At 40.3% G+C, this 13,409-nt stretch overlaps 1 protein-coding gene across 1 annotated transcript in view; it reads left to right on the top strand.

The window, feature by feature from the left end:
- TAPT1 (transmembrane anterior posterior transformation 1) overlaps positions 1-13,409 on the top strand; it is a 60,970-nt gene that overhangs the window by 15,201 nt on the left and 32,360 nt on the right. Inside the window, exon 3 of the mRNA XM_059923301.1 lies at positions 8,800-8,918. Coding sequence (XP_059779284.1) covers positions 8,800-8,918 — 119 coding nt within the window. The remainder of the gene's footprint in view (positions 1-8,799; positions 8,919-13,409) is intronic.

A 13,409-nucleotide genomic window follows, 5' to 3' on the forward strand; every position in this document is an offset into this window, starting at 1 on the left:
CCAGCATGGACTCACGTCCTTTTTATCTTTCTATTTCACCATCGCTGGCAAATTGGCTCTCAGTCCTCTTGTTGCTGCCTTTTAATAGAAAGATGAGAGCTGCAACCTTGGGCATTACATCTGCATTATAATCAGAAACAAGAGGAGATGGACAGTGCCACCTTTTCCACTGTCCCTTTTATAAAGAATTAAAAGCTTTCCCAGAGGTACCCCAGCATGCTTCCTTCCGCTATGTCTTATTGGCCAAACTGAATCACACAGCCATCCCTGCTGCACAGGAGACTAGGCCAGTGAATATCACGCTTTTCCAACAAAGGGAGAAACAGATTGAGAATGATAGTCGGGTTATCCACCCCTCAGAGCTCTGCCTCTGAAACATAGCAATGTTCAACATGGATTAGAAATAAGAGAAGCAGGGAGAGCTCAAGATCCCTCCATATGTATGCTCTTTCTTCAGATTAAAATCAATTGATTAATTTTACCTCTTAAGAAATTTATTCCTCGTGTTAAATACATGTCATATGTAGGTTGTGATTATTATGAAGTCTTTTATCAAAATTACTTTTCTGTAGTTACATATGTTTATGTAACCTTGCCTATATCATAAGAGGTAGAACTAAAATGAAAATATATTTTTGACTTTACCTTATAATTCTGTACTTTTTGACAATCTTTTATTTCATCATTACCATGCTTTGTATGTTATAGTTATTTAATATATTTTTTTAGAAAATTGAATTCAACTGCTTAGTCTTAAATAGAACTACTTAAATTCATCAGGTTGAAGATATAAGTATGACAGTAGGTATAGAATATTGTGTTTGGGGCATAGACTTTGTTATTATTGGATGGGAGAGGTTACTGTCACAGAGGGGAGTCTTGGGGTCGAGGTGAACAACCTTAGCTTCTCTCGGGTCCGGAGGGAAGAGCCCAGTAGCCCGATCATGGTGTTCCTTTGGCTTTGCCTTTCTTCGTCTAAGATTAGGCAGCTGGACTAGGTCATCTCAGGAGGATGGGTAGTCCATGACCATGTGAATGAGTTTGCTGACGAGGGGCAGAGGAAATGGGAGTAATGGAAACATTCACAGAAGGGAAATTTTACATCTCTAGTGGAGGAACTTAGTTCTGCTTTTTTGAGAGTTGGAAGGGGTAATAACATTTAGGAAAAAATAATTCAAAAAGTTCCTTTCAAAATAATGAACTTAATGAAAATATATAAAGCCTTTTTGTTGTTTCACAGTGTAAGTGTATATTAAGAAAATGTAGTTATAGCCAATGTTTCACCTTTATTTCAATAAAAACAGTCCTGAGACTTTGTTGTGAAACTAATAGGGAGTACTTAGATCTGTTTATGGCAGTGATTTCTTGGGCATCCTGCTCGGTTTCTAATTTTCATGAAAACGTGTGGGGAATCATCCCCCTAAATTGTTCTCATGATGCAGCTCTTGTTTGTGACACACCCTGACTCAAGATGTCCCACCACGTGACTACTAAGACACCAGAAAGCCTAGGGTATCTGCTCATCTCAGCATCTCAGCAGCCTTGGCTGGTGTTCCTCCTGGCCTCTCTGGGGCTTGTCGCCCCTGGCTTGCGGCAGTGGTGACAGCAGCTTCCACGTGTCCTGTGTGACTGTCTCACCTTTCCTAACGCTTCTTGGCGTGGGGGGGGCGGGGAGTGCAGATCCATTTTGGCGGGGGCACCAATAGCCCACTTCAGAGGTGGGGCTCGGGGGTGACGGGGGATGGCCCAGGCATCCGGGGCTTCCATGGCCTGCTGTCGGCCCTGTACCTCTTAGGCACATAGGACCCATCACATGGTTCTAGGGCAGCCAGCCAAAGACTTCAGGCCTCCATCCCATTCACTGATGTGTTTAAAAGACAATTTGTGATCTTGGCACTGTGGGGCTATGTTTATCTTTTTGGATCAGTAACTTATTTCTGTCACGTTAGCTTTGGAGACAGTCTAAACTCTTTCTCTTCCTCTCTCTTTCCACTGTGCTGTATCAGGCCCCTGTGATGTCTCCCTCAGACTAGTATTCTCCTCCTTAACTGTTCCTGCTGCAGTGCTGCTGGTCACTCCCTAAAAAAAGCAGATTTGAGCCTAGACGGTGTGTGACTGTAGCCTGCAGCAGCTGCTAAGACCTCGCAAATGTGCCATAGGGTCCTGAGGGCACACCCAGCCTTGTACATCACAGCCCTGTTGGTCCTTGCAAAATACCAGGTAATGGCCCCTGCCTCAAGGGTTTTTGTAAGGACTAAGTAAGTTAATATAGGTCAACTGCTTAGAATATTACAGTATTCAACAATGATTAAAAATAAGAGAAGTAGGAAAATCTCAAGATCTTTCCATGTGCAGTCTTTCTACAGATTAAAATCTTCAATATATTTATTTATCTCCGAAGAAATTTATTCCTTGTGTTAAATGTGTCAGGTATAAGTTGATTGTTATGAAGCCTTTTATCAAAATTACTTTGTTTTCCGTACGCACATGTGTTTATGTGACTTTGCCTGTCATAAAAGTACTTGGCTCCTTGTAATCCCTTTGCTTACCATCTCCTAGAGTGTAGACTTCCCAGGGGTATGAATTTTTGAATTCAGATGAATAAAAATTATTTTATTATAGGAATGACCTTGAAGCAGTAATTGCTTTCAAAGTCAGTCATTTGTAAACTTCCTTATTGATGACCCATTCTCCTTGACATCCTTTTAATTGATCCCCGCATGTGAGTTTGTTGAGAACTTCCAGAACACAGGATAAAGATTTGTGCCCCTTAGTGGTTAACTGAGCTGATTCCTGACCCTCTCATCTGATGATTACATTCTGGCCACACAGCTTCCCTCTCACGTTGCACCTGAGCACGCTCTTGTCTTTGCTTGAAATGCTGTTCTTCCTTTCTGTGCCTGGCGGCAGCTAGTACCCACCTTGTCTCCTGGTGGGAGATCTTTGCTAACTCCGTTCCTCCCTCCCCCAGGTGCCCATCCCAAGTTCACCCCCCCCCGCCCCCCCCCCCGCCCCCAGCTCGCTGCTCAGACCTGATCTCAGCGCATCCAGAGCACATCCTTCATCCGGCCCTTGCTCTGCAGTCTGTGTCCCGCTCACTAGATTTGAATTCCTTGGGGAAGATGTCCTTCCTAAATGACCTTTTAACCCCCACGTAGAATTAAGCAGGACGCGGGTTCTGCTCTTACAGGAGTAGACCCAGAGCTTTATAAACAGACCAGGGGAAGGAAAGAAAACACCCTTCCTGCTTTACTACTGCTTCCCAACTCCCACCCCAGAGCAGCCGCCCTCAGCTCTGGACACTACTTGGTGGTCATGGTGGAGGAGGTGGATTCAGAATTGCCGGAAGATGGTTTGTGCAACTCAAAGAGGCATATTCCAGAATCACTGTGCTTTAATTTTAGCCATAACATTTTATTTTTTGAAATTTCAAATGGCATTAAAAGGAAGGCAGGAGATTTTTGTCAAAAAAGGAAACATTTTTAAAAGGTTAAGAAACCTTGCTCCACTCTCCACAGAGAGAGGCTGGCATTTTATTTTATTTCTTTTGAGGCTAGTATTTTTCATATGATTAAGAGCAATAGTATTAGGTTCAAAATGAGTGTGGTAAGAGCTGGTTGTGGAAATTTTCACTAGCGTGTGATGTTTTGTTGACCAGAAGTGTTACAGAATTGTTGTAGTTTTAACATTGATGTTCAGTTATTAAAAACTTCTGTTAAATCTTTTTTTTTTTTTTTTTTAAACATATAAGGCCAAATCCAGTGGCGAGGTTGAGGCTGAGTGACAGGTGTCTTCAGTAGAAATAGTGCTTCAGTTTCAAAGCCATGTCTTCTGCAGACCTACCGGCCTTGCCTCTACTGCTCAGGAACTGGGCAAGCTCCCGAGTTTCACTGCAGAGTCGGGGCGGGGGCGGCGTGCTCGGGTTGGAGGTGAGGATGGATGGAGGCCCTCAGGCCCTGTGCACAGCACCTGGCCAGTGCCTGGCCGTATTGCCCAGTACCCGTAAAAGGCTTCTGAAGCCCTTCCACACAAGATCTCCCGCCAGACAGAAAGACCAGGGAACATTAGAGCATGCAGTACTTGTTTCGTTAAGAGAGAGAAGGAGGAACAAATCAAAGACTGAGCTAGCTCTGGAAAGTTTTCACACAAAACCTTCTGTAGCATTTTGTCTTCCATCCCCAGGAAAATAACATGGAATGGAAAAGAGGTACAGAGGTACAAGCCAAAAACCCCAGTGTGGGGTTTCTTCTTGAAGTTTCTTCATTATGCTTCGGTTTTCTGCATTCTGTTATTCATGTAATGGCCAGTTCAAAGAGATGACATATTTATAAGGCCTCCCCCACCCCGCCCCCCGTAAAGGTGAGATGCAGCTAAAGTAAGATACCGCCTTCTTCAAGATGGATAAAGTGAGGCGGGGCTGGAGCAGCAGTAGCAGAGGAGGAGAGAAATGGGGAAATGGGGTGAGAGAGCAACAAGGGTCCAGTGCGCAAGGCACGACTATCAACTGATAGGACGGATGTTCACCCGTGATTTAAAGAGGCGTGTTCCAGAAGCATGGTGCTTCTTTGATTTTAGCCACAACATTGTATTTATTTTGAAATTTCAAGTGGCATTTAAAGGAGATTTTTGTGTTTCTCAAAAGGGAAACAGAGCGTGGCATATGACACCAATTTCATTGCTTTATAGTCACACCTATTATATTTCAGGGCAGATTTCATTAGCTGTTACTTAAGACTGCTTGAATGCTTTATGGTTATTTGGTCCAAATGAAGAGGAAATAGTACTTGCCTATTTTATCAAGATGCCATACAAATTAACTGAAGGTGTGAAAGTACACATTATTCTTGTTAATAATATATACTCAAACCTTTTAATTTTATTAAGATAACATTTTCAAAGCTAGCAGTAAATCTATATATGTGAAATGTTTATGCCTTTTGTAAATTTGATTCATTAAATGCCTTTTATTTCTGCATTTTTTTATGACACTAGGCAAATTGGCAAAAGACAAGTTAGCACAAAGAAAATTACGTTAACTCCTGTGCCTAGCAAAAATAGGGAGTAAGATCTTTTTGCTGTGCTTAAACTGCTTCAAAGAGAACATGTAGGGCCTTGAGGCAGACAGACCTAGGCGTGAAGGCCAGTTCCTTCACTCTGACCCACAGCCTTGGGCAGGTGTTCAGCCGCCAGAGCTGTGGTTTCCTCATGTGCTGAGCAGGGATGAAAATCACTAGCTCAAGAGCTGATGGGGGATTAAGTAGTCAGCACTCAGCACTCGCGTGGAGGACGGAGGACACAGGGGTCCCTCTTGGCACATCTCCTTCAGACTCCTGGATCACCAGGTAAATTAAATGAGATGCCCTCCAGCGCCCAGTAGGCCGCCAGGCTCACACTCAGCCCAGCAGGGGTTTCTTTACCTCCCTCAAGGATGAATGTTTTCAGGATTACATCTTGTTTACTTTTTTAGGAAGTTTTCTCATTTTCATTTGTAAAGAATTTAAGAGAATGCTGCGCTTTGTGAAAAAAGTTAACACCTGAACAGTAGATAGAGGAGTTGGGTCACTTTTCCATGTTTCTAAACCCTGAAAGGCATCTCTATTGCTTCACTTGTATATTGCATGTTCTCACATAGATGGATGCCTTCTTTCCGTCCAGTTGAAGTTTCTTTAGATCACAGCCACTTGCTTTCCTTTCATTTTATTTTTTAAATTTTATTTATTTATTTATTTTTGGCTGCGTTGGGTCTTCGTTGCTGCGCGCGGGCTTCCTCTTGTTGCAGCGAGCGGGGGCTACTCCTCTTTGCGGTGCGCGGGCTTCTCATTGCGGTGGCTTCTCTTGTTGCGGAGCATGGGCTCTAGGCGCATGGGCTTCAGTAGTTGTGACACGCAGTCTCAGTAGTTGTGGCTCACGGGCTCTAGAGCGCAGGCTCAGTAGTTGTGGCACACGGGCTTAGTTGCTCTGCAGCACGTGGGATCTTCCCATACCAGGGCTCGAACTCGTGTCCCCTGCATTGGCAGGCGGATTCTTAACCACTGCGCCACCGGGGAAGTCCCTCCTTCCATTTTAATATTGAGATCTGTCGTATCGACAGCTCCAGGTGGTCTTTATGTGGTCAGCATACAGTGGGGGAAGATTTTTTTTTGCCCACTGAGTTTACTGGGCTGGTTGAAAATGTGAAGGGGAGGATAAACAAGAAGGTCCTACTGTATAGCACAGGGAACTATACTCAGTATCCTGTGATAAACCATAATGGAAAAGAATATGAAAAAAGAGGGCTTCCATGGTGTTTCAGTGGTTAAGAATCCGCCTGCCAATGCAGGGGACATGGGTTTGAGCCCTGGTCCGGGAAGATCCCACATGCCACGGAGCAACTAAGCCCGTGCGCCACAACTACTGAGCCTGCACTCTAGAGCCCGCGAGCCACAACTGCTGAGCCCGCATGATGCAACTACTGAAGCCCACGTGCCTAGAGCCCGTGCTCTGCAACAAGAGAAGCCACCACAATGAGAAGCCCATGTGCTGCAACGAAGAGTAGCCCCCGCTCACCGCAACTAGAGAAAACTGCACACAGGAACGAAGAACCAAAAGCAGCCAAAAATAAATAATTAATTAATTAACCAAAAAAAAAAAAAGAATATCTGTATGTGTATAACTGAGTCACTTTGCTGCACAGCAGAGATTGGCACAACATTGTACATCAACTCTACTTCAGTAAAAAGAAAAAATTGAAAAAAAAAGTGAGGGGAAGGCCCGTTAGACTTTTGTTAGTTGTTTACCATGATACTAATACAGATTCCTCTAAGCCTAAGAAAGGTGACTGTTCTTTAAAAGAAAGTTTGATTCTTTAAGAGGCAGTTTTCATCATGATTACTTTTCTCATCAGTGTTCTTGCTCATGCTTCTTCCTCCCCTGGAAAGCTTCCTTCCCCTGTTCCCACCCCTCCACCCCCGCCCAGTCTACCCTCTCCAGGTGTCAGTAGCCCTCATCTCAGATGTCATTAAGAGTCTCCTCTTCTATGGAGCTTTTTCTAAATCTCCCAAAGTTGGGTTGGCCATTTTTTCTCAGGGCTCCCCTGTTCCTTGTATACTTAGTGCTGTTATAGCAACCGTTACCTCTGCATTGACCTCCTTTATCTGCATGCTGGTGTCTCTATCTGTGAAAATGCGAATAAGCTTGCTGAGGGCAGGAACCCCGTCATGAGGTCCTGCCTGGCTCTGTGCCCGCCCGCCAGGTGGAGCGTCTTACTTGGCCCGTATTAACGGCTTAGTAGATGCTGATGCATGAGTGATGTGTTAATCCCCAGTGTAAGGTCACGAGAAGGACAGCCACTTACGCGAACACAGCAAAATACCTTCTGGGAATGTCCCGTTTCTGTCATTTTCTGCCTTTGGAGTGTAAACAACAGATCACCAGCAAACAGGGAAAGGATTCTTGGTGACAGGAGAGTAATAAGTAAGGACCACTAGCTTTAGGTGGACCTTGCTCAGTCTTTTATAGCACTCCTTTGTGTGTAAAACAAGGGGACAGTCACAGAACTGTGACTGTGCTGACGACAGGGTGACTGACTCAGACCAACTACTAAGAAACCTGGCACATATATGTAGACATACACATACATGTATGTGTATATATATATATTTTTTTTCTTTGAGACATTCTTGCAAAAAATTAATAAAATGTATCCTTTCTTATAAAGATGTGTTAGTTTGCTAGGGTTGCAGTAACAAAGTACCATAAACTGGGTGTCTTAAACAACAGAAATTTGTTTTCTCACAGTTCTGGATGCTAAAAGTCTGGGATCAAAGTGTCAGCAGGGTTGGTTTCTTCTGAGGCCTCTCTCCTTGGCTTGTAGGTGGCTGTCTTCTCCCTGTGTCTTTGTATTGTGTTCCCTCTGTGTCTTGTCTGTGTCCAAATTTCCTCTTATAAGCATACCAGTCATATTGGATTAGGGCCCACCCTAATGACCTCATTTTAACTTAATTAACTCTCATCTCCAAATACAGTCACATTCTGAGGTACCAGGGGTTAGGCCTTCAACATCTGAATTTGGTGGGGAGGGATGCGATTCTGCCAGTAACAGTGTGGATTTTAACTGCTTAATATATATATGTAGGACAGTTTATTGACTAAGAATACATCAAGTGCTGTGTGTGAGGGTGTATATATCATACCATGTTTGTGTGTCAGACATACAGAAAGTCACCACTCTTAAAATCGTGGAGTTTAGTAGCCTGGGTATGGCTACTTCTCTAAGCCATCAAAAGATTCTGTCCTCCTTATGTGGCAAGTATACAAGAAAGGGGGAAACATTACAGATATTAGCAGCTATTCCTCCAATTAAGAATAATGCCTTCTTTGTACAGCAAGTTAAAGTATACATGAAATTTTGTTAAAATTAGTAATCTCTTTACATAAGAGTAAGGATAGACTTTACAAGTTTTATCTGAAAGGTTTTCTATAATATCTCTAAAGTTTTGAGGAAGTACCCAGAAAGCTACATCAGATGCTGTGGTCAAGGGCAACTTGTGTTTTGAGTAATTGACTTGTGTAGGTGGTAAACCAAAGGCTCTGGAAGAAGAACTACAAACTTGCATTTTGAAAAGGGATTTTTCATTAGAATATGGCTTGTATACACAAGGAGAAGTACTAACTTTTTATTCCCATAGTTAAGTTATAAGAAATGAATTTCCTACAAAGTTTAGAAATTCCTTGATTGTTTGAAATTTTCATCTGTAATATTTTAAAGAATATTTATTTTACATTTTGTTTTTTATGTTCTTCTCTGCTTTTAAAATCCAGCTCATGGTTTTTGGAATCTTTCTGTGCCTGGATGCATTTTTGTATGTGTTCACCCTGCTTCCTTTAAGAGTTTTCCTGGCGCTGTTCAGGCTCTTCACACTGCCTTGCTATGGCTTAAGGTAAGTTTAAGATTATGAACTATTTTAAACATTTAAGTTATTTTTACTACTTGTAGTTGAGCTAAATAATCACTTGCATAGATTTTTTAGAATAGGGATAATCATTAAGTTTCTTTCACACTTTGGCCCTTAATGCATAAACTAATGCTGTTTATCTTTTTAATGAGTATTATATAATATACTTATATAATATTTGTACTTTTTATATGTACATTTTTTTTTCCCAAATGGTTTTGGACCAGAACTTTGCTTTGGCCAGTAAACAAATGTTAATAATGCAGGAGGCTGTGTAGAAGAATAGAAAAGGCCTAGCACTGAGAGTCAAGGACCAACCACATTGCCACTGTGCTAGCTCAGCCTGTACTTTTATTTTCTTCAAGTCCCTTGGCCTCCTGGGCATCATCTGTAAAGTGAGGACCAGGTGCTAGGCTGGGAGGTGGGCGGTGGCTGGCATCAGACTCTCCTAGGGAGCGCTTAATACAGGGTTCCTCCTCCATCTCATTTGAGAGTCTCTGTCTTCATGGCCTAGCTAGCCTTAGTTACTGCTTACAGGTGAGACCCACCCCCCCTCTGATTTGTGAGAGGGGAAAGCTTTTGAAGACCATTGTCCTGGTGGGAAGGATCAGACAGTCTGGCCCAGCATTGAGTAACTGATGAGTCATGAGCAACTACTAACTTCTCTAAGCTTGTGTCCCCATCAGTAAAAAGGGGATGTTTAGAGCCAGCATCTTTTACCACAAAGACTGAGAGATGTGAAAAGAATACCTAGTGTAGTGCCTGGTTCGTAGTAGACAGGAATAAATACTAGTTTCCTTCCTTCCTTCTCTTCCAAAACTAGGAACAGGAAGATGAAAATGTAAAGCTTATGTGAATCTTAATGCTTTTTTGGTCTTGAGGTTAGAAATTTGGATTTTACAGTTTTTTTCTCTGTGGTTACATCAACATGCCTCTGCTCTGTGTGGTCACTCTCTGTAACATTATTACAGTGTTCTTAGCATAGTTGCCCAATTTACATTTCTCACATGCCTCATGTTTCTAAATACGTTTCATTCTGAAAAAGTTACAAAATACTGAAATGGACAATAATATGTGAAACTTTATTTAACTATAAAGTAGGTGACTCTTCCATGGTATATTAAATATATGAATAATAACATTATCATCAGTAACCATGGAAACTGAGTTATAAAATTATTGATCAACATACAGAATTATATGTTGATTTTTTTTTAAGACTAAAGTCATGGAAGAGTCTCTTTTAAAGTAATAAACGAGCATATACTTGATATCTAGTACTTACTGAATAACACATACAGTCCTTTTAAAGATGGCCTTAATCAGTCTTAATAAGGAAGAAATCCCTCCAGTGTAAATTGGAAGAATTTATCGATCATGATGATCATATTGTGATAAGAGTAAAAGCTCTTCTTTGCAAGATGGCATGGGGTAGATTATAAGAATTAAGATCACATCATTGTTATATGTGATACTTTATATTCTATAATCTTCCTCTCCTTCCAGAATGAAAGAATTATGTTACATATTTTATTAATTTCTTGTTAATCAAATGGGAGGATCTTTTTTAGGAATTTACTGTCAACTTTAAGATATTCAAGTACGTGCTTTATGCCTTTGGGAGAATTTTTAAGAAGACTTTATTCATATCAGCAAACCTTTTTTTTCAGACATTTGTAGCATGGTACTCCAATATTCAGAAAGCCTAACCTTGTATACTGTCACTATTCCTTTATCACTATTGGGAGCTCAGTAGAATCATGGTTATTTCAGTTACCTTTTCAGAAGACCAAGAAAAAAATCTAAGACATTACTAAATGGAAGTCTTCATGTGTGATTGCATAACAAGAATAGACGCATGGAAAGTTGGATAAAGCCCAGGTGAGGCTACCTGACATAAAATAACTCATGTCTACACTATGAGCTAGATTACTTTTTAGTTATTCTTTGATCAGCAATGTGAGGCAAGTTCGTGCTCTAGCTGTCTTTAAGCGAATGGCTTTTAAAGACAGAGCATGTTCTCCGTGGCTGTTGGCACGATGAGATATAGCATTAAAAGGATGTGTAACCTAAAATCAACAAGAGCCATCTTGTTGTTGCACAGGCATCTAAACTGTGTCCCTTGTCACTTGGGGAGCAAGGCACCAAAGTAGCATTAGAGAAGTCTTTCAGTGTTTGTTCTGAAAACTGGGAGAGGTGTTGCAGAGAGCTGGGAAGCCTTCATCCCTCTACTCCTTGTTGGCTTTAGTGTGAGTGGTCGATGGTCCCTGGAGCCAACCTTTTCTAGGTTTTTTTTTTTTGGCATAAAAAGTAAAGATGATAACTTTTGTATATTACTTTAAAATACTTTTCAATCTAAATTAATTTGAATAACATTTTAAAACAGAATTCAAGTCCGTTCTATTTTCAAGTTTTTATGGCCAAACTGACACTAGAGGTCAGCCCATCACACTACATTGAAGACTCCGCTAAGTTTTCCTGGGCAAACAGTTCTTGCTATTTCTGCAGTTTGGATCAACTGAAAAATTACATTTTATGCCATCACTAATAAATATGTGTATATATAACGTGAAGTGCAGTTAAAATGATATAACAGAACTTCAACACTTTAAATACTCTGTGAGTGTAGGCAGATTACACAGAATATGAAGATACTGCCTTCCTGTCTTAGTGCCTTAAGTATACGTCATCAGAATTAGCAAAACTATTGTTAATATTAAGTCTAAGACCTTTCAAATATTTTAGGAATATAAAAATACATTTTATTTTTACAAAATTATTAATCAGCCAAGTTTTGTCTTCTTATAGCTTTTCTTCTAACATTCTCTACTTCCATTCAAGATTATTTGATTTGTCTTGCCTGTAGCTGTATCATGTCCCATCTTTTTAAGCAAACAAAAAGTGCTCTTTCCTTCAGTCTGACTTTATTTTTTCAAAGAGATAAGAAGAAATTAAAGAGACCAGCAAAGAGGTTGATTGTATTCTTTTTTCTGTTTTCTTTTTCTCACTCTCCTGTATTTTAGTTTTCTTTCTGTTAAAAAAAAAAAGAAAGTTACTATTGATATCTTCCTAGTCTCTTAGTTGTTTGAAATTATTCCCAAAAAGCAGGGTGGGTGGGAAGGGATATTTGTCAAAGTAATCAAGATGCTGACATGAAAACAGCAACAGTTTGCAGGCTCTAGTGCTGTGGTTTCAGTGTCACATCACAGCAGAGTACTATTATTGCCCTCTTTTCAGAAATGGGATTGGTGTTCTCACCTCCTCTCACCACCTCTATCTGGTACAGCATTTGTGAGAGGCTTCTGAAAGCTGACAGCCTCCCAGGTTTTCTGCTTTAGAATTGATTTTTTGAACCTATTTCTAAATCTTCTGCAAACTTGCCATGGGTTTTGGTTTGGGGATATTTGTCAGTACTGACAACTGAATAGACTTTCTGCCTTTCATTAAGCCTGAGGGCCAGGGTGAATCTGCAGCTCTTAAGAAACCAGTCTTTATCGTGATTGCTCCCCTGGTGGACATTTTGCCAGCTTTTGACCCTGTTAAAATATTTTTCATTTTGAGATGTTGGCAGGGTAATTTTCTTGACTCGGTAGTTGTGTGTGTGTTTTCTGCAAAGGGTGCACTGCTTGCATAAAAAGTTGACAACTGTCCTTAGTAATTTCAAGAATATTTAGGTGAAAACTATTGCTAATGAATTGGCAGTCTTGAAAAATCTTTGCCCTTAACTATTTTGTTGTAGACTAAAATAAAGAAATACATCCAGATTCTTTAAAAGCCAACTGATTTATGTCTGTCTTCCCTCTTTCTCAGGATAGTATAATTTTTTTAAAACATTTGAGAAACTTCTTGAATTAAGATAATTTTTTTAATGATGAGGACATGAAAATCAGAATTAAGTTTTGATTCATTATATGAAGTATCTTTGTTTCTTGGAAGAATGAAAGTATTTTGTTTTTTAGAAAAGTAGACTGCTCTATATTATGCTAAAGAGGTACCCAACATTATTTTTTCCAAATTTACTTATAGAATAAATAAATAATAACCAGTTGTATGTGTGTTTTTAATTTACCTGGCATTTTTTCTGAATTCTTTTTCCTCCTCCAACCTGTGGCTTCATTTTGTGTTGTAGAAGCCTCAGTCACATTTGAGTTAAAAGTTGAGGGAGATTGTAGAGAAAAGCAATACTATCTGGTGCCAGGAACTGATAGTTTTGAAAACTTTGCTCAAATATTTTAGACAGTAATAAGTGTAGAGTAGGTTTAAGTAATAAATGCTAGAGTATTTTTCTTTTACTATTGGGGCAAATAAAATATGTGCAAGTAAATTTTACTGATATCTCACCTTGGTTTTAGGCATAACTCTTACTTGAGGCTTTATGTACTTCTTTGGTTTTAAGAGGCAATGGTGTCTTTTTCTTTTGAGAATTTACCCCACAGAAAGCTCTCATCTCCCAAAGAATTATGAATTTCAAATGCT

Source organism: Balaenoptera ricei, chromosome 5 (genome assembly GCF_028023285.1).
Source record: "Balaenoptera ricei isolate mBalRic1 chromosome 5, mBalRic1.hap2, whole genome shotgun sequence".
Taxonomy (NCBI): Eukaryota; Metazoa; Chordata; class Mammalia; order Artiodactyla; family Balaenopteridae; genus Balaenoptera; species Balaenoptera ricei.